This window comes from Triticum urartu, chromosome 2 (assembly GCF_003073215.2).
Source record: "Triticum urartu cultivar G1812 chromosome 2, Tu2.1, whole genome shotgun sequence".
Lineage (NCBI taxonomy): Eukaryota > Viridiplantae > Streptophyta > Magnoliopsida > Poales > Poaceae > Triticum > Triticum urartu.
Window position 1 is genome coordinate 677423806 of NC_053023.1, and position 18634 is coordinate 677442439.

Sequence of the window (18634 nt, forward strand, 5' to 3'; positions counted from 1 at the left end):
ATACCTTGGTTCTCAAAACCGAGGAAAATACTTATTCTACTTTGCCGCACCCCCTTTCCTCTTCAAGGGAAAGACCAACGCAAGCTCAAGAGGTAGCAGGTTCGCGGAACCGCCGACACCGGGATCTGGTGCGGATCCAGGTGCCAGCGGTGCGGCAGCGTGATGTCGGGGTAGGGCAGCGGCTGCCTGTACTCCCAGTGCCACCGCGCTTGGTGCACCGATATGTGCAGACATCGGCAACCTGGGCGGACACGCGCCGGCGGCGGAGGAGGAGGGGGAGGAGGAGCACGGGAGGATGAGGCACCGCGGGTGCACTTACCCTTGACGCAGCTGATGTCGAAGAGGCCAATTGCTTGCTAGGGTTTGATGGTGTCGCCGGCGAGGAAGCACAAGAGGGTGGTGGGGGCCAGATGTGGACGGAAGTGGATGAGGCCGGCCCCGCCGCACGCGTGGTTAAAAAAGGACGCTTCCACTGGCTGACTAGCGGGCCCATCGTCGGTGGTCGTCATAAATTAGACGACGAGCGGTAGTTGGGTGGCCTACAAGTGGGGCCGCGACGGACACCGAGGAGACGCGCGGCGCGTCCGTTTTCGTCCGCGCCGACACATTTCAGGCGCAATTTTGGGCCGGAAATGGATCGGCGCGGACGCCAGGCGTACTCGATTTGTGTTTGGTTCGGCGCGTTGGGCATCCACTTTTGTCCGCGCGGCCCCAAATGAATGCAGGCGGACAAAATGGGTCGCCCCATTGTAGTTGCTCTAAAATAATCAGAAAGTTGGTATTATCTAATGATATTTATTTGGCATTATAGATATAAATATATTCTGTGTAGACTTAGCCAAACTTTACAAAGCTTGGTTTTTGGAATACATGCACACACTGCACTTTATTAAAATAAAAAGAATCACACCTCCATCGCGCAGTGAGAAAAGAAGCCACTCCTCCACACCACACATTCCCACCCGAAAGAAGCAACAAACCTGTGAACACGGAGTCCTACAGGGTGACGAGGCAGTACACCCGGCCCCAAAATAACCGACCGAGCTTCAGTGATGCGTTTGTGTCAATGACAAGCGGGCCCAGCAAGTGGCCGGCCCACATGTCACTCACCCAAAGGCAGGAGAGGTACCCAAGCTCTGTCCCAAAATCACCGCGTCCTGCTCGTCGAGTCTCTCTTGTGTCCTGTCTCGTCTTCTCCCCCCCCCCCCCCCCCCCCCCCCCCCCCCCCCCCGGTGTGCAAGGAAGGCCCAACATTTGGTACTGCAATTTCCCTTTCGCTTGCTATTCTGGCCTCGCAGTTGTTCTTGTGCGTCCTAAGGTGCAGATTTCTCGCTGTGCGGACCTTATTCTGAGCGAGTTTTCGACTGTTCTTGCTGCCTTCGATTTGTTGTGCGATTTCCAGATAATTTTACCTTTTTCGCAAATGCTGTATCCAGAGGACCAAAGATAACCCCCGTGGATTTCTTCCCCGATCTCTGGTTTTTTTGGGTGGTCAAAGGCGACCCTTTCCCAGAGAGCACAGCAAATGTTCTTTTCGGAGGTTTGGAAGAAAACATTTTTCTAACCTAGTTTTTTTTCCGTGGAAAACCCTAAACTTTTGATTCTGGGATGCTTGTCCGAAAGAGCAGGTTCAGATCTTGCGACTCCTTTTGATTTTTTCTTGTCTTGAAAGCTGGAGAACATGTTTTCTTGCTTTTTATGCTTTCTTCTGGGTACATGCCAGGGGAAGTACAGTACTACTCCCCTTTCAGTATGACTGTTCTTGCTGCTTGGGGTCTGGTCAGGCCGTCCCAGCCTTCCATTTGTTGTGCGATTTCCAGATGATTTTACTTCTTTCGCCAATGCCGTTCCCAGAGGACCAAAGATAACCCCCATGGATTTTTCCCCGATCTCTGTTTTTGGGTGGTAAACGGAGCGCCCTCACTTTGTGACATTTACCCCCCCCCCCCCCCCCCCCCCCCCCCCCCCCCCCCCCTGCTATTCTAAGGGGGAAAAACACACTGCATTCTTGTCATTAGGCAGTACTTCACCCGGCGCAAGTTCTATTCTTTTTGGAGGCTTGGAAGAAAGCATTTTTCCTGAATTTAGTGTTTTTTTTCTTCGAAACTCTAAACTTTTGATTTTGGGATGCGTGTCTGAAAGAGCAGGTTTAGATCTTGCGACTCTCTTTGTTTTCTTCTTGTTTCGAATGTTGGAGAAATTTTCGTTTTCTTGCTATGTTTTATGGGTTTCTTCTGGGTAGTACTCCTACATACAGGGCAACTAGATTTCAGTTTTGTGGGGTGCTAATTGCACAAATCCCTTCACTCACCTGATTAACCGTTTCCCTTTGCAGACCAGTTTGAAGGACAGTGGTGCTGGTTCTTACCATCTCGGCGTGCTCCATTTGCTAAGGTGAGGTCTTCTCTGCCTGTTTCTTGGATCTCATCAGTGTATCTCTAGCATTACTCCCTGATTTTTACTCATGTTCAAAATTCACTTTAAGTACTCCTTTTTTCTACATAAGCACCTGAATTTTAACTCATGGAGGCACAAACTGTCAGATAAAAGCCATAGCTAACCACCACAACAACACTCGTACTAGAAGTCTTTTTTTAGAAAAGACTCGTACTAGAGTTCTAGAAGTATAACTTGTATGATATGCTGTGGAACTGTGCGCATGGTGTGTAAATGCCGTGATACTCTGTTGGCTACTGGACCTGCAGACTTTATGGCTGAGGGCATGGCAATGGCCCGCGCTGGATCATTGGTTTCAAAGCTTGAGTCCAAGATATGCTATCATAGGGATGCTGCCCTCGAGTACATGGAAATCAAGGCTGTTGTTGGTGAAGTCATGGAAGAAAAGGAGATGCTCCAGCAGGATTATCGTGGTCTGTAATCTCTTTCATATGGTTCTCTATTTCCAAATTAGTTTCTTATAGGACCCCGATAACTCTTGTGATCATTGGCATGTGTCACAACACATTGTTGAGAAGCTTCATCATTGTCGTGCATCTGTTTCAGTCTTGGACTATTTAGTGCTAAAATATCAGTTTTGATGTGAAAATGTCATGGTAACTGGGGACGTTTTGGCAGCACTGAAAGATGAACTTGAGGAGGCAAAGAAAACGATTGTGGAAGTAAACAAGGAGCTTGCAGCAGGAAGCGCGGAGACCTCTCTCAGTAAAAAGGAGCTGGAGCTTGTAAAGAAGAAGCTTCAAGACTGGGAAGCTAAGCAAAATCTACCTGAGCTACTGAATTGCTCTGCTTCTGAGCATGTCCAGCCTAGTAATAGTAAGGTAATCACACCAACGTATAGTAAAATGTGTTGGTTTCGCAGTGTTATCTGTTCATTATTTTTTCTACATTTTTTATCTGTTCATCATATTGCCATGCCATGCAACTTAACACCTTCAGGAGTTATATATCTTTTGTTGTAGTCTACATATATGCAAAAACAAAATATCTTCAGTCTATGTAACTTGGTAGGTTCCTTTCTGTCTACTGTTTGTCCTTGATAAACCATGTCTTGCTTATAAAAGTTTTGGTACGAAGCAGGGGCAGAAAAGATCAATGAGGCACCAGGAAGTGCCTTCTCAAGGTCCTCTGGGAATTGATGCTCACAAGTCTGACCTGGCAGAAGAGCGTCCTGGGAGCATGCTGGTAAACAACCCCATTGTTGGCCAAACCTCAGTTGTTCCACCAAACACAGATGATGACGTGGTGGCCCTGCGTGAACATCTGATCAAGGTTTGCTCAGAGCCATGGAATATTTCTCCAGATATATGTAGATAGATATTGCATAGTTCATAGATATGGTAGCCGATGTGACATGTAAGTCATTGTTCCAGCAATTCCTTGAAATCGATAAATACGGCGGGCGGATCATCGGGATAAAGGAAATGGGCAAACTGAATGTGAAGGCGTTCGAGATTGCTTGCGCTGAGAAGTTCCGTACAACAAAAGCCGCTGATGCGTCTAGTAAGCTGTACTCACTGTGGCAGCAGCGGATCACTGACGTAAGCTGGAATCCCTTCAACATGGTCACGGTCGAGGGCAATCATCAGGTATGTCAATTGACAGTTGTGGAAAGCTTCTTGGCATCTGACCAGTTGTGTTTGACCAATTATCGACATTAAAAGATCATGTGCTGCTGCATTGTCAGGAGGTTCTGAATGTCAATGATGATAAGCTGCAAGAACTGAAGAAGGAATGGGGAGAAGGCCCCTACAAAGCTGTCATCAATGCGCTGATGGAGATGAAAGAGTACAACTGCCTAGGCGACAGGAGCACCGTCTATGAGCTATGGAACTACAGGGCGGACCGGAAAGCCACCCTAACGGAGTGTACTGAGTACATGGCCGATCGTGTGCAAGAACTCACAGTGGTCAAGCGCAGGAAGACTCGCAGGTACATGCATGTAGCTGATTTTTCATTTTGGCGATGATAGGATCTGAATGGCAGCTGAACGCATACATTACTGTGCTTCTAGTTCAACCATACCCATACGCTTGTGTTCAATCACCTGTGTGGCATTTACTTGATCTTTAATCATCTGAGAGCCTTTCATTTTCCCTAGATTCTTTCTTTTTGCCTATCATTTTATTTGTGATGAATCTCGCGGCATCAGAACATCAGCCTATATGGCACATGAATCGTTGACACCCACCTTAGAAATCTCAAGGTAAATGTTTCGGTGATGCAGACAGGCAGATTAAGGCCTGACCTGGTGATCCATGAAACATCAGATCATTGCAACAAAGAAAAACTCCACACTGAGTTCTTGGTGTGCCCTGTCATGATTTTCTTTTCTTTTTGTGTGATGCAGGTAGGCAAAAACATCAGATCATTGTTTGTTTTTTCTTTTCTTTCCTGAAACAGTTTTCTGTTACAGCAATGAAAGCTTGCTTTGTCTAAACAAAAGTTTCCTTTATCCTTTAAACAAGAAACTAGGGTCAAAGTCGATACGCTTTCTAAGCAAACGTGCATCTGTGCTACTGAAATCACCAAAGCAGCTTACTTGTACCGATCATTGAGCTCATTGGTTCCCTTTGTATTGTCATGCAGGAATTAGTGATGGCTCCTGCAAGATGCACTAGCAAGGAAAAGAGGTTGCCAGACCCCCCTTAGTAGTAGTTAAGCAGCAAAACTGTTGTGAGTGTGCTTTGAGTAATTCTTAACCTGGCTGTAGCAAGAGAGGGGAAACTATGAGAGCAAGCCCTTTTCGTATTCTTTTTTTGCGGGGAAAGCCCTTTTCATATTGTTGGACCAAGTTGTAGCTTATGACTGTCTGTACCGTTCTACCTTATGCTCACCTCTATCTAAAACAATGCTACTCTGATATTTGAAATTCCTGCATTCGGATTTCAAAACACAGAGCAAGTGTGCTTGCATGTTTAGGTTGTCAACTCTTTAAGTCTTGCTGAATTGCATGCACCAACATGGTTGTCATTATCATGTTTCAAGTCCGTTGGGTATCTAGTAGCAGCAAAGCTTGCGAGAATTTTCTACAAACACTTTTGAATAAATTTTGAATTGCAAACATGAAAAATATGGTAACTTGCAAACATAAATTCTGAAAAAATTCAGAAGAAAAAGTAAGCAATTGGATGAAAAGAACGAATGAAAAGAGAACATGAGGACTAGGAGTTTACTTTGGATCCTTGAGATTCATCGCCGTTCTCATCATCTCATGATTCCTAGCCTTCGCCTCTGCATGGTTTAAGACGCCAAACCATGGAGATTGGCGGTTTTTTTACTACTCCAGAACCCGGGTATTCCGGATCGGAACAGGCAAGCCGCGTCCGCGAGGAGCCCAATCCAAATCTGAATGGGCTCGCCACACACACGCCCAGCCCAGCCCAGCCCACCCGGCCCACCAACACGATGAAAAGTGGACTATCCGCAGCCCAGCATCAACATCGCCCAGAAACTCAGGGTTTCCTTCCTTCCTTGGACCTCCACGCCGCCGCCTCCTCCTCCTACCTTGTCCAGACGAACCACCGCAGCGTTGTTGCCGGGAGTGCCTTCGGAGAACCACAGCTCTGCCCCCCGCGCCGCGCCTCCGGTGGCCGCTTCTTCCTCGACCCCGGCATAGGTAAATCCACTCGCTCGGGCCCTCTCCCCCTGCGTTCTCTTGTGCTCCGTGTGCCCCACGCCCGTCCAGCCGTGGCAACAGTTCGGCATGGCCTGCGTTCTGCGACAGTACAAGTTTCGCACTGCACACTGATTAGTTCAGCAGAGCATGCGTATGTACGTATTTGTAAGAACACACAATCTTTGTGGCGCTTGCTGGCCATTGGGTAAACAAATGACTTGGTGTCGATTAAGTAGAGGGTCCCTCTTCGCCAAGCAATGCATTTTCTTTCTTTCTAGAAACGGTCTCTTGCGCGCAAGTGTTCTCTGTTGGGTGATAAGTCCAGATGTATGGGTGCTTCGTTAGCAATGTGAATGGATTATTGATATGTGACGCATTTGCGATGCCAACATTTGTGCTCCTCGTGATTCTGTTATCTAATAATTAGTGTCAATGTTGAAGTAGATCTTGCCCTCAAGTGCTCAAGCCCCAGCGTCTCACCCCATGGCGAAGAAGAGGAAGCGCAGCTCCGATGCTCCCGCCTCTGCTGCCGTAGAGAAGCCTGATGACTCTGCCCCTGAGCGGCCGGAACGCACCCTCTTTGGGTTCAAGGACTCGGCCGCCAAGCCTGCTCCTAAGGACGCTGGGCCGCTCTTCCGGAACAAGGAGAAGGTGCTCATTACGTGCTCCCGCCGCATCATTTACAGGTCAGCGCAATGCCCTCGCTGCTCCGACTTCTGTGTCTGTGGTGGTGCTTGTTAGACCTATGCTTTTGTGGGGAGACTTTAAGTGTTTTGTGGATTGGTTTGCGGTGTGCGTAGGTACCGGCATCTGATGCAGAACGTGGTGTCGCTGCTGCCGCACGCCAAGAAGGACAGCAAGGTTGAGTCCAAGCAGAGCAAGGGCAGCGCGCTCAACGAGCTGGTCGAGCTCAGGAGCTGCTCCAGCTGCCTCTTTTTCGAGGTACTACACACATACTATGCTCGCTGCCTGCTTGCTAGCTTGATGGAAATAGTTTATCTTCGACCACCTCAAGGTTGCCTACTTTGATAGGAGAAGTACATAATAGGAACATTAACGGTTGCTAAATCATACTGCATTTAACATGGAACTGGTTAGTTGTTTGTGGTGTGAAATCAACTTCAGAGTTAATTCTGATCCATATCATTGTTCTGGTGTGAACCTTACTGAGCTTTGTAATCCACACTGTCTGTTATCTGTTTCACAATGTTTAAAAGTTGTCAACTCCACGTTGTTTTACTATCGCTCTAAAATTAGACAATTTAAATATGCACTAGAGTTGCTAATTCTTATATTGAAGCATCTTCTGCGTGTATATTGCAGTGCAGAAAACAGAAAGATCTTTACCTTTGGATGGTCAAGTCCCCTGCAGGGCCATCAGTGAAATTTCTAGTCAATGCTGGTATACTCTCACACCAATAGTAGTTATTCAGTTGTTTTACCATGCACTGCATTTTGTACTGTGTGTATTTTTATCGTGATGATTCATCTACTAATGCCCAACCATCCTGTAACATTTACGTGCAGTTCACACCATGGAGGAACTGAAGCTCACCGGCAACCATCTGAAAGGGTCACGTCCTCTGCTAACATTTTCTTCAAATTTTGACCAGCAACCTCATTGGAAGCTCTTGAAGGAAATGATAACACAAGTACGTGATGATTTGGCTTGTTACATTATGCTGCATGTGTTATCAGCATTTTGAACAAAGCTGATATTGACCTGTATTAAAAAAGAAAACTTCGGTTTTTGCAAGATCAATTTATTCTTATTTAGTTGGTGTCAAAAGAGGTTAAACTTGATTTTTGATGCATGTTTACGGTAAGATCATATTTGTCCACACAGTAGTTACAGACTAGCATGTGGGTGTAATGCATCCACTATTGCTCTTTTTTATGTTTATAATAATATAGGCCTCTGAAGGAAGGATTCATATTTAATAACCCAGGCTATATTAGTATAGCAGAGGTGATAATATACTTCGACATAGTCAAATTAGTAATCCAGTGGAGACATGCTCTTCTTTTAATGATAGACTGTCAGAGCTAACTCATTGCCCATTGCTGTAAATGCAGGTTTTTGCTACTCCAAAAGATCATAGGAAGGCAAAACCTTTTCATGATCATGTTTTTGTGTTCTCCATTGTGGATGACCACATTTGGTTCAGAAATTACCAGGTGATGTCTTGGTCTTTAGAGTTTTGATTACGATGAAGTTTCAATACTTAAAACCTGTCAAGTTATTAACACCATCTGAAACTTATCAAATGATATACTTGACAGATATCTGTACCCCACAATGAGATTGACAAAGTTGATAAAGGAGGCCTAGATAAAATGACACTTGTTGAGGTAAAAGTAGTGTGAGCTTATATCTTGATGGTTTATATAACTTGTTTGCTAATCAATATTCTAATGAAATTGCTGTGTGTAGGTTGGCCCCAGGTTCTGTTTGAATCCAATAAAAATATTTGGTGGTAGTTTTGGTGGCCCCACATTGTTCGAGAACCCATTCTATGTGTCTCCCAATCAGGTATAGCTTGCTTTCACCAGTTGATTTGGACTAAGTACATATATTTCAGACATCTTTGTAATGAAAATCTGGTCTTACCTCTTCGGTCATCAAGGAATAGTTATATTATCTGTTTCTTGTGTTTCTTTGCTTGAAATAAAAGTTGAACTGAGAAAATCGTCAAGTTGAATGATCTGTAGTGTCATGTTATTTATTGGTACCGCTGGTGCACAGTTAGCTTTATTGTGTTCTGGAATGGGATTTGATATCAAATATGGTATTACGAGGAGCACATTTTTCATGAAATGAGATGCATATCGTGTTTGCACCATTGGAATGGAACATTCAAATGCGTGTCATCCATTATGTTTCTCTCAGATACAGTACTCCTTGTACACTACTGCTCCATTCTGTTGGACCTAACTAACTAATCATGATTGATCTGCAAACCTAGAATAGATTAGTGCTATCGTCTGGTTGGTATCTTTTTGTGGTTCTGGGGAAAAAGATTTACAGCTCACCAGGGTATGCATATTCATGTATGCTTTGACATGTACTGATCCACACCCGGGGGTTAATAACGGTTTCATTGATTTGGAGCACCAGATCCGCGCACTGGAGAAACGGAAGAAGGCAGGCAAGTACGCCAAGAAGGTGAAGGCCAAGGTGAGGAGGAAGATGCACGAGATGGAGAACACCCTCGAGCCCGACGAGTTTGCTGATCTTTGGAAAGGGGAAGACTAGCTAGTGCGGGCGACTGTACCAATGAATTTGATCGTCAAACCCATGCATGCTGGCTATCGCCAAGCACTGAATTTTGCACTATTATGTGGTAGTTCTGGTATGACAATCAAAGCATGTGTTTTATTATGTAAACAACTGGATTTCGCTCTTGCTCATATCCATATCGCCTTGCTACTGGCTGTGTGTTTCACCTTGTCTTTTGCCACTGATATACTAGTTGCAAGCAAATGAGCAAAGCCTGTAAAAACGATTGATACCATCTCATGTCATTTTCCGCTAGGATCAGTTGATTAGAGTAATATTTGGAGAAGGTATTTGCTGTGGCATTTCGTGCCTGCATGTTATAATACATTGTTTTTCGTATACTATGGTTTCTAAAATACTTGGCCTGAATTCTAAGTCTCCAACAAACAGGATGTAGGAATGATTTTCAAAAAAGAAAAGAGAGAGTGCTATTAGGACACCACTACTGTAATTTTAGCTTTGTTTGGCCACGAACACGAGCACGTGGGACGTCTCAGGCGGGCAAAGCGGCCTCGCCGCCCGCGCGCGCCTTGCAGACGCAGCACTCTGCCGCTCCACCTTGACCCCCCATGGCCGCGGCGCGCCGGCCGTCGAGGTAGTGCTGGTAGACGTAGGAGAGGAACCCCCAGACGGCCATGAGCATGGCGACGGCCTTGATCCCCGTCATCCGGTCCCCGAACAGCACCACGGCGAACACCGGCACCAGCGGCAACGACACGGTGCCCGTCACGTTGGCGAACAGCGACGACACCCTCGTGATCAGCCGCAGCGTCGCCACCGACATGGCCTGCCACGACACGGCCGTCCCCACCAGCGTTGCCACGTACCTCGCCCTCCCGTCCTCGAACGCCGCCATCTCCCCCGGGATCGTCCGCCACTCCCCCGACGCCAGCAGCCCGCACACCGCCACCGTCGCCGCCACGAAGTTGGTGCACATCTGCACCCGCAGCACCCACCGGAGCGTCCTCCCCCGGACCGCCTTCTCGAAGGTGACCTCGAAGAGGGACAGGATGAGCGCGAACACGGCGGAGGCAGACAGCGTCAGGATGAAGCCCAGCGTGTACTTGCCGCGCGGCAGGTCGGCGGCGGAGGTGCCGTCGGAGGAGGAGCCGACGCCGAGCAGCGCGGCCGAGAAGGTGAGCACCACCACGGAGTTGGCGATGAGCGCCGTGAAGCGCTGCGCGTTGATGAGGCGGGAGGTGACGGAGTTGAAGGCCAGCTGCGTGGCGGCCACCAGCGCGAAGGTGGACACCGGCAGGTACTGCAGCGCGTACGAGTACATGAGGTTGTCGAAGCCGATGAGGGTGCCCAGCCCGAGGTAGATGGGCACCATCTTGGCCGCCGCCGGCCGGGGCTCGCCGACGGGGTCGCGCGGCGTGAGGAGGAGGAGGATGGCGAGCAGGGGCGAGCCGCCGGACTGCGTGAGCGTGGCCATCCACTTGCTGTTGCCGCCGGAGTTGTAGTAGTAACGGCCCAGCAGGGTGGCCACGGTCTGCCCGCAGAGCACCACGAGCATGTCCAGCAGCACCATCAGCCACCACCTGACGCCGCGTGTCCCCGGCCGTCGTCGCTCGGCGGCCTTCGGCCCCGCGCCGTTCTCGCCATGGCCCGATTCTTCTTGCTCCGGGACACTACCTTAATCAGTGGACAGAAAAGGTGACGTAATTTTAGTGAGTGGATCTCTTTAGTACTCCCAAAGTGCATCAGTAAAGCCCGGTTCATTTTTGCAGAAGAAACTGAAACTGAGTTCTGATTGTAGGCCAGGGCTACGTGTTTCTGCTTTGCTTCCATTCCAAGTTCCAACTACTGGTTTAGATATTTGCTTGTAAGAAACAACTTCTGAATTCACTCACATGAAGATAAGATGACCGGTATGGTATGGGTGCTCTGTATTTATTTCCACTCTCCAATGATTTGCTTGTCTCCAATCAAATACTACCACATGAAAGCTACATGCACGACGTGCAGAACTGCAGATGTAATGAGTGAGGTAGCTCCTTTTTCGATTGCTTTTTTCTTGGCGGAAGTGTTTAGGCGGCGGATATTTTGAAGAAGGTGGAGAAATTACATGTGGATGCTTGTTGCTAGTTGGTAAATTTACTGTGGAACTGCGTTGCTAGCTAGTTGAAGGGCCGCGACCAGAGCAAGAACAGGCCATGCCAGACGCATGGAGATCGCCGGGCACCGTATCATGACGACCATTTTGACAAAGAATTACCGCCTTCCCAAGATTACCGGTGGGAACTGGGAACGCAGCCAGTTAAACATCACGAAAACAAATTGTTTGCACCATCAGGACTGACCGAAACAGCTGATACACATAATCACGCTCGAGGAACGCAAGTAGAGGAGGATTACCTCTGACCTGGAGCTGGATTTCCTGAGGACTCGACATGTTGCGCCAAGAGCAGAACGAGATGGTGTCTGTATCTGCTCGCCGTTCACCTGTTGTTGTTCTTCCTTCACACCCCTCGGCCCTCGCTAATAAGTGAGTGCTACGAGCGACGGACCCCTGGCTTCCTAGCAGCATATATACTGACCAGGTCGCCGAATTGTTTCCAATTGTTTGATGCCAGTGAGCTCACATCCATTTCCACCATGATTGGGTGATATTTATTTTATCTACGGTGGAGGACCCCACGCCAACAGGGTAAGCAACTTTGGTCTACATGTTTGGAAGTCCTGCCCCCACATCTCACTCAAACCTGTCATGCGCCGTCCAGATGATGCATGATTGAGGTGCATTAGTTCGAGCTTGACTATGGCACACACGTGATAGACTTTTATTAAATCGGGGCTAAAATATTTGTCTTGTAGCACCATGAAAAAAAGAGAATTGCCAAATTAATTTGGTGAAATCAGATAAAAACTGCTACAAATGCCGTGAAGGCGCACCGCCTGTCGATCTGGGCATCAAAACAAAATCCACCCACATTGTTGAAGAGAGGACCACCATGAAGGTCGAATGCAAACATCACCATCATCACTCCTCTCCGCGCAAGCGACTCAGAGTTCACTGCAAACAAGTATCAACGGTGCCCCTACCACAGCAACCGCACAAAACCTACAAGGAGCTATGCCAAACAACGGACCACCAACAATGGCGACGAGACAATTCTGACTTTGAAGATGATCACATGCGGAAGAAATATGCATGATTTGCACGACCCAAGCTAGACCTCCTCGAAGTATACCTGGCCAAACCTCGGGCCGGGCCTAGCCAAGCCCGAGACAAAAAACCTAGGCCCGGGCCTGGCCCGGGAGCAGCGTCGGGCTGGGCCGGGTCAGGCTTTTTCGGGCCGGGCCGAGCTTCCCATGGCCAGGACTACCTCGAAGACCACCAATCAGCTATCAACGTCACCGCCTAGGCTCCATCGAGGTAGCCCCGACTCCATGATGACACATTGAGACAAAGAGAAACCTACCGGACACGCCGAACATACTCGACTACCAGAGCCCTGCCGTGACCATACACAACTCGCCATCATTATGGTTGCCAAATCAGACGCTACACCAGACAAAGGTGAGCAATTTTCCTCACAAACCATGTGAAGCAAGCCATTGTCGGTCCCATCATCCCCGCCGGCTCCAAGACGATGCCTTCAAGGAAGCGGTGCACAACACCACCACCACCTGCCTCGTGGTAGGCCTGGCACGACGGCTATGCCAAGAGGCGGCAAGGGCATCCATCGCGTGCTTCATCTCCGGCGGCAGACTGTCTCACAGTGCTTTCCCGCTGGCGGTCATGGGCGATGCATTGCAAGGGAGGAGGATGTGAAGGGACTGGTGTTGTGGTGTGGAGTTAGCCGGGTGTGGCACCTTTATATAGCGGATTCCGGTGAGGCGAGGTGTCCGGGTGCGTCAATGCGCGGCGCCGGAGTGGGTTTCTCAGCCGACGAGCTTGCTTAATGGCGGCAGAAGAACGGTCAGCGGCATTGAATGGGCGTGGTAGATATCCGTCAGTCCCGTGCAGTCACATGTCTCCATTGAACATGCGCGGACACCGGAGATGCATCGCGGGCGGCATCATTGGCAGCCGCGGCGCTTCAATGGCAGAGGCAGTGAGAGGTCGCATCAGCCCCGAGCCGTCTTCAATGTTGAGCGGCACGCTGTACAGCGGCATGAATGCGGGCAGCTGGTGCCGGGTAGGAGCGTGCGCGGGAGAGGGGAGGGGTTTTTGGTGGGCCAGGACGGTCTGAAGCAGGCTTGAGATCGGTCTAGACTTCCGTAAATCTCCCCACGTTTGTCTTCGGTTTACGGGAGAAATCACGTCCGGACCACCCATACAAGTCGGTATTGGATGATTTTTGCGGTCCGGATAACACGGGCGATTGCGGGAGGTCTACGGATCCGCCTTGAAAATGTCCTTGGTTCATAGGATAGGATTATCGTAGGAATAGGAATTTTGTAGGAAATGAGATGGCATGTACCTTAAATTCTATGAGTAGGAATAGGAAACGAGATGTCATTTGGTTGACACCAAAGGAATTTTTCCATTGAGTCTAGGCTCATTTTTATTTTTCTATGAAATGTGGAGGATAGGAACCAATCCTATGTAGGAATAGGAATCTATTCCTATGAACCAAAGGGCTCTAAAGGAAATTTTTTTATAAAAATCCTATCCTCTCGAATTCCTACGAAATTCCTCCAAACTAAAGGAGGCCTAGAAAAGTTTGACTATGCACCATATTTATTGACAGACGTGTTGTTTAACACTATAGTCGTCGCCCATGTGCAGATAGATACACACTAAACCAACCAGTATCAGTCAATTCTCCCTGAAATCTTGATCTAAAATTTTCCCTAACCCTGAAATCGACACGTACTGCTCCCATGATGACGATGATAATGATGATGATAGTGAAAGCTTAAGACTAGTCTCATGTTGCACATCAAAATCATCAAATCGTTGTACTAGGAGTAGCAATCAAACATGACTGAAAAGAGGTTCTTTGACAGGTTCACATCTCTCCTGTTTGCAGGGTTTTTTTAGGCCTACAAAAACGTCTAATACTCCCTCCAAGTAGCACTCTTCATAAGATTTCAGCTAAGATCCAAAAGCAAGCTACAGTTTCTACCTGTCAGTGTGATTCCAACCCCAGAAGTGCTATCTGGCACGCACCATATTGTCACATCACGCCGGCTATATTATTTACACAAACATCTTGGCACGTTTCGACCAATTTGCGTAGGTATCTTGACCAGATTATGTAACAACAGCGAGTAGTGGAATCGTTCAAAGATTCAAGAACGGACACGCAGATCCTGCATGACATGTCACTTGTGCGTTGAAATTTAACCCAAAATGATTGTTTCTCTTGTTTGTTTTCAGTAACCGGAGGTATCGTTTCATCGTGCACTTGTGACACCAGTTATCCAAAAATCCCGCGTCTACCAAGAGCTACGTACCACTTTAGGAAAACTACCTAACAACTAAACCTCTCCCTCCTTATTTTTAGGGGATGGACCCGTCCTTCCCCGAGTAATGCTACATTCACAGATGATTACGGGGGTTTTACCATGTAATTATGACTTGGCAAATGGTGATTGGGGTTAAGAAGGAGGGAGGGCGCCACCCAAGCGCGTAGCTAGGCCCCAGGCTACCCTGGCTATGGCATAGGGCGTGGCAATGCATTTCTTTGTTGACTGTTCACATTTTACCACTGTTCATTTAAACTGTTCCTTTGTAGTTGGTCCGGGGCGTGGGAAAATCCTAGCTACACAACTGGCCCCACCCACCTAAAAATCAGGCGGGGTGGAGAGAATTAAAGGAAGGGGTCCGTGAAACCTCCCCGTAATCATTCATGAATGTAGCATTATTGGTCCTTCGCCTTACCTCCAATCATATTCATCCACCTGGTTCGTTATGTTAATTACGTAGAACTTTTTACGTAGCTCTAGCATTGCTCCCAGTTATCCCACTTAGCATTTTTTAAGAAGTCATTTATCATCATAAACATTTTCATTATCAATAAATTTTGTGGAGTTTTTCACTAAAAAAGAAAGAAAAAAAAACAACCATGATTACACCGGCGATCTTCTTTAGGAAGGGGGGTAGTCGACCCTGGCGCGCCACATAATTTTAGTACGATGAGGGTGGATAGGATCATTCATCGTGCATGCGAGCAGCGGACCGTGCGGAGGCCCTCCTGACGTGGGTTGTGGGGAGACATGGTCCAACTGATAGTGGACAGGGCAGACTGTCCAGACTCCACTAAGGTTCCTCCCACTTTGAGGAGGGTATCTGGGATTTCGAACATCCTATCCGGTCTAGACTGATTTGGTGATCGACATTAGATGACTAAAAGTGTTTGAACCGTTTGATTCGAACGTTGGAGTTTTCACAATGTAAAGTGGACGTTACGGCATGAATCCTCGCAATTACTTGTTAGGATTTTACATATCGATCAGTTTGCACCATGTCAGCCACTGGTGCTTCAATTAGCAGCCACTGGTGCTCGAAATGGCAGCCACCTGACGTGTGACCGCGGCGAGGTATGCTGGGATCGGCCGCCAGCGATGGTGCAACTGCGACAACCACGTGCGGGAGCCACGCCCCGATGACGCTGGGACTGACAATCAACGACGTTGGATCACGCTTGTCGATGCTGCTACTGACAGAGAGGGATGCTGGAAGTGGCGACACCAAAAGCTATGATCGGTTCAACCACAATGCTGCAACCAGTGAGCAGGGGCGGAGCCAGGATTTTGGTATGGGGGGCCAAGTCAAGTTCCTAAAATTTTTCTAGACCAAAAAATAACAATCATCATACTGTAATACTGTTGGGAAACGTAGCAGAAATTCAAAATTTTCCTACGTGTCACCAAGATCTATCTATGGAGTCATCTAGCAACGAGGGAGGAGTGGATCTACATACCCTTGTAAATCACGCGCGGAAGCGTTCAAGAGAACGGGGTTGAAGGAGTTGTACTCGTCGTGATCCAAATCACCGGAGATCCTAGTGCCGAACGGACGGCACCTCCGCGTTCAACACACGTATAGCCCGACGATGTCTCCCACGCCTTGATCCAGCAAGGAGAGAGGGAGAGGTTGAGGAAGACTCCATCCAACAGCAGCACAATGGCGTGGTGGTGGTGGAGGAGCGTGGCAATCCTGTAGGGCTTCGCCAAGCACCACGGGAGAGGAGAAGGACTTGGGAGAGGGGAAGGGCTGCACCAAAGGCAAAAGGTCTGTTTTGAGAGGCCCTCCTTCCCCACTATATATAGGGAGCCCAAAGGGGGGGGCGCCGGCCCTAGGAGATCCAATCTCCTAGGGGGCGGCGGCCAAGGGAGGTTTCCCTCCCCCCCAAGGCACCTAGGGGTGCCTTCCCCTTGTGGGACTCTTCCTTTCTTGAAACCCTAGGCGCATGGGCCTCTTGGGGCTGGTGCCCTTGGCCCATGTAGGCCAAGGCGCACCCCCTACAGCCCATGTGGCCCCCCGGGGCAGGTGGCCCCACCCGGTGGACCCCCGGAACCCTTTCGGTGGTCCCGGTACAATACCGATGACCCCGAAACTTGTCCCGATGGCCGAAACAGGATTTCCTATATATAAATCTTTACCTCCGGACCATTCCGGAACTCCTCGTGACGTCCGGGATCTCATCCGGGACTCCGAACAACATTCGGTAACCACATACAAACTTCCTTTATATGTTGGGGAACGTTGCAGAAAACAAAAATTTTCCTACTCGTTTCACCAAGATCATCTAGGAGTTCATCTAGCAACGAGTCATTGGATGCATCTACATACCTTTGTAGATCGCGCACGGAAGCGTTCAAAAGAACGGTGATGATGTAGTCGAACACGACGTGATCCAAATCACCGATGACCAAGCGCCGAACGGACGGCACCTCCGCGTTCAACACACGTACGGGACGGGAGACGTCTCCTCCTTCTTGATCCAGCAAGGGGGGAAGGAGAGGTTGATGAAGATCCAGCAGCACGACGGCGTGGTGGTGGATGCAGGGCGTCACAGTAGCAGGGCTTCGCCTATACTACGAGAAGAGAGACGTAACGGGGAGAGAGGGAGGCGCCAGGGGCTGGGTATGAAGTCCCTCCTCTCCCCCACTATATATAGGAGGGCCAAGGGGGGGGTGGTGCGCAGCCTAGGAGATCTAATCTCCTAGGTGCGGCGGCCAGGGGGAGGATTCCCTCCCCCCCAAGGCACCTAGGTGCCTTCCACCACTTGGACTCCTCCCCCATGGAAACCCTAGGCGCATGGGCCTAGTGGGGCTGGTGCCCTTGGCCCATGTAGGCCAAGGCGCACCCCCTACAGCCCATGTGGCCCCCCGGGACAGGTGGCCCCACCCGGTGGGCCCCGGACCCTCCGGTGGTCCCGGTACAATACCGATAACCCCGAAACTTGTCCCGATGGCCGAAACAGCACTTCTATATATAATTCTTTACCTCCGGACCATTCCGGAACTCCTCGTGACGTCCGGGATCTCATCCGGGACTCCGAACAACATTCGGGTTACTGCATATACATATCTTCATAACCCTAGCGTCACCGAACCTTAAGTGTGTAGACCCTACGGGTTCGGGAGACAAGCAGACATGACCGAGACGACTCTCCGGTCAATAACCAACAGCGGGATCTGGATACCCATGTTGGCTCCCACATGCTCCACGATGATCTCATCGGATGAACCACGATGTCGAGGATTCAATCAACCCCGTATGCAATTCCCTTTGTCAATCGATATGTTACTTGCCCGAGATTCGATCGTCGGTATCCCAATACCTCGTTCAATCTCGTTACCTGCAAGTCACTTTACTCGTACCGTAATGCATGATCCCGTGACCAGACACTTGGTCACTTTGAGCTCATTATGATGATGCATTACCGAGTGGGCCCAGTGATACCTCTCCGTCATACGGAGTGACAAATCCCAGTCTTGATCCATGTCAACCCAACAGACACTTTCGGAGATACCCGTAGTCTACCTTTATAGTCACCCAGTTACGTTGTGACGTTTGGTATACCCAAAGCACTCCTACGGTATCCGGGAGTTACATGATCTCATGGTCTAAGGAAAAGATACTTGACATTGGAAAAACTCTAGCAAACGAACTATACGATCTTGTGCTATGTTTAAGGATTGGGTCTTGTCCATCACATCATTCTCCTAATGATGTGATCTCGTTATCAATGACATCCAATGTCCATAGCCAGGAAACCATGACTATCTGTTGATCAACGAGCTAGTCAACTAGAGGCTCACTAGGGACATGTTGGTGTCTGTTATTCACACATGTAATACGATTTCCGGATAAC

At 48.8% G+C, this 18634-nt stretch overlaps 3 protein-coding genes across 8 annotated transcripts; 2 read left to right on the forward strand and 1 right to left on the reverse strand.

Moving 5' to 3' along the window:
* The first annotated feature begins 1101 nt into the window (after nucleotides 1-1101).
* On the forward strand, nucleotides 1102-5387 carry LOC125539663 (factor of DNA methylation 1-like). 4 transcript variants are annotated; one of them, XM_048703167.1, is made up of 8 exons: nucleotides 1102-1125; nucleotides 2336-2394; nucleotides 2706-2870; nucleotides 3076-3278; nucleotides 3535-3729; nucleotides 3831-4046; nucleotides 4145-4389; nucleotides 5047-5387. In XM_048703167.1, exons 3-8 carry the CDS (start codon nucleotides 2711-2713, stop codon nucleotides 5051-5053), a joined length of 1026 nt encoding a protein of 341 aa, XP_048559124.1. In that variant the 5' UTR covers nucleotides 1102-1125; nucleotides 2336-2394; nucleotides 2706-2710; the 3' UTR covers nucleotides 5054-5387. The 4 variants fall into 4 exon arrangements, with proteins under 4 accessions (XP_048559124.1, XP_048559122.1, XP_048559125.1 ...); XM_048703165.1 differs by lacking the exon at nucleotides 1102-1125 and adding an exon at nucleotides 1182-1257; XM_048703168.1 differs by lacking the exon at nucleotides 1102-1125 and adding an exon at nucleotides 1182-1257 and having other exon boundaries at nucleotides 3538-3729.
* Nucleotides 5388-5886: 499 nt separating this feature from the next.
* On the forward strand, nucleotides 5887-9522 carry LOC125539664 (ribosome biogenesis protein BRX1 homolog 2-like). 2 transcript variants are annotated; one of them, XM_048703169.1, is made up of 9 exons: nucleotides 5887-6076; nucleotides 6521-6762; nucleotides 6877-7018; nucleotides 7400-7478; nucleotides 7604-7728; nucleotides 8153-8254; nucleotides 8360-8428; nucleotides 8511-8609; nucleotides 9195-9522. In XM_048703169.1, exons 2-9 carry the CDS (start codon nucleotides 6560-6562, stop codon nucleotides 9330-9332), a joined length of 957 nt encoding a protein of 318 aa, XP_048559126.1. In that variant the 5' UTR covers nucleotides 5887-6076; nucleotides 6521-6559; the 3' UTR covers nucleotides 9333-9522. The 2 variants fall into 2 exon arrangements, with proteins under 2 accessions (XP_048559126.1, XP_048559127.1); XM_048703170.1 differs by having other exon boundaries at nucleotides 5891-6076; nucleotides 6518-6762.
* Nucleotides 9523-9596: 74 nt separating this feature from the next.
* LOC125539662 (probable purine permease 11) lies at nucleotides 9597-11880 on the reverse strand. 2 transcript variants are annotated; one of them, XM_048703163.1, is made up of 2 exons: nucleotides 11715-11880; nucleotides 9597-10987 (listed from the first exon to the last, which is right to left on the reverse strand). In XM_048703163.1, exon 2 carries the CDS (start codon nucleotides 10885-10887, stop codon nucleotides 9850-9852), a length of 1038 nt encoding a protein of 345 aa, XP_048559120.1. In that variant the 5' UTR covers nucleotides 10888-10987; nucleotides 11715-11880; the 3' UTR covers nucleotides 9597-9849. The 2 variants fall into 2 exon arrangements, with proteins under 2 accessions (XP_048559120.1, XP_048559119.1); XM_048703162.1 differs by having other exon boundaries at nucleotides 9597-10991.
* Between the last annotated feature and the right edge of the window lie 6754 nt (nucleotides 11881-18634).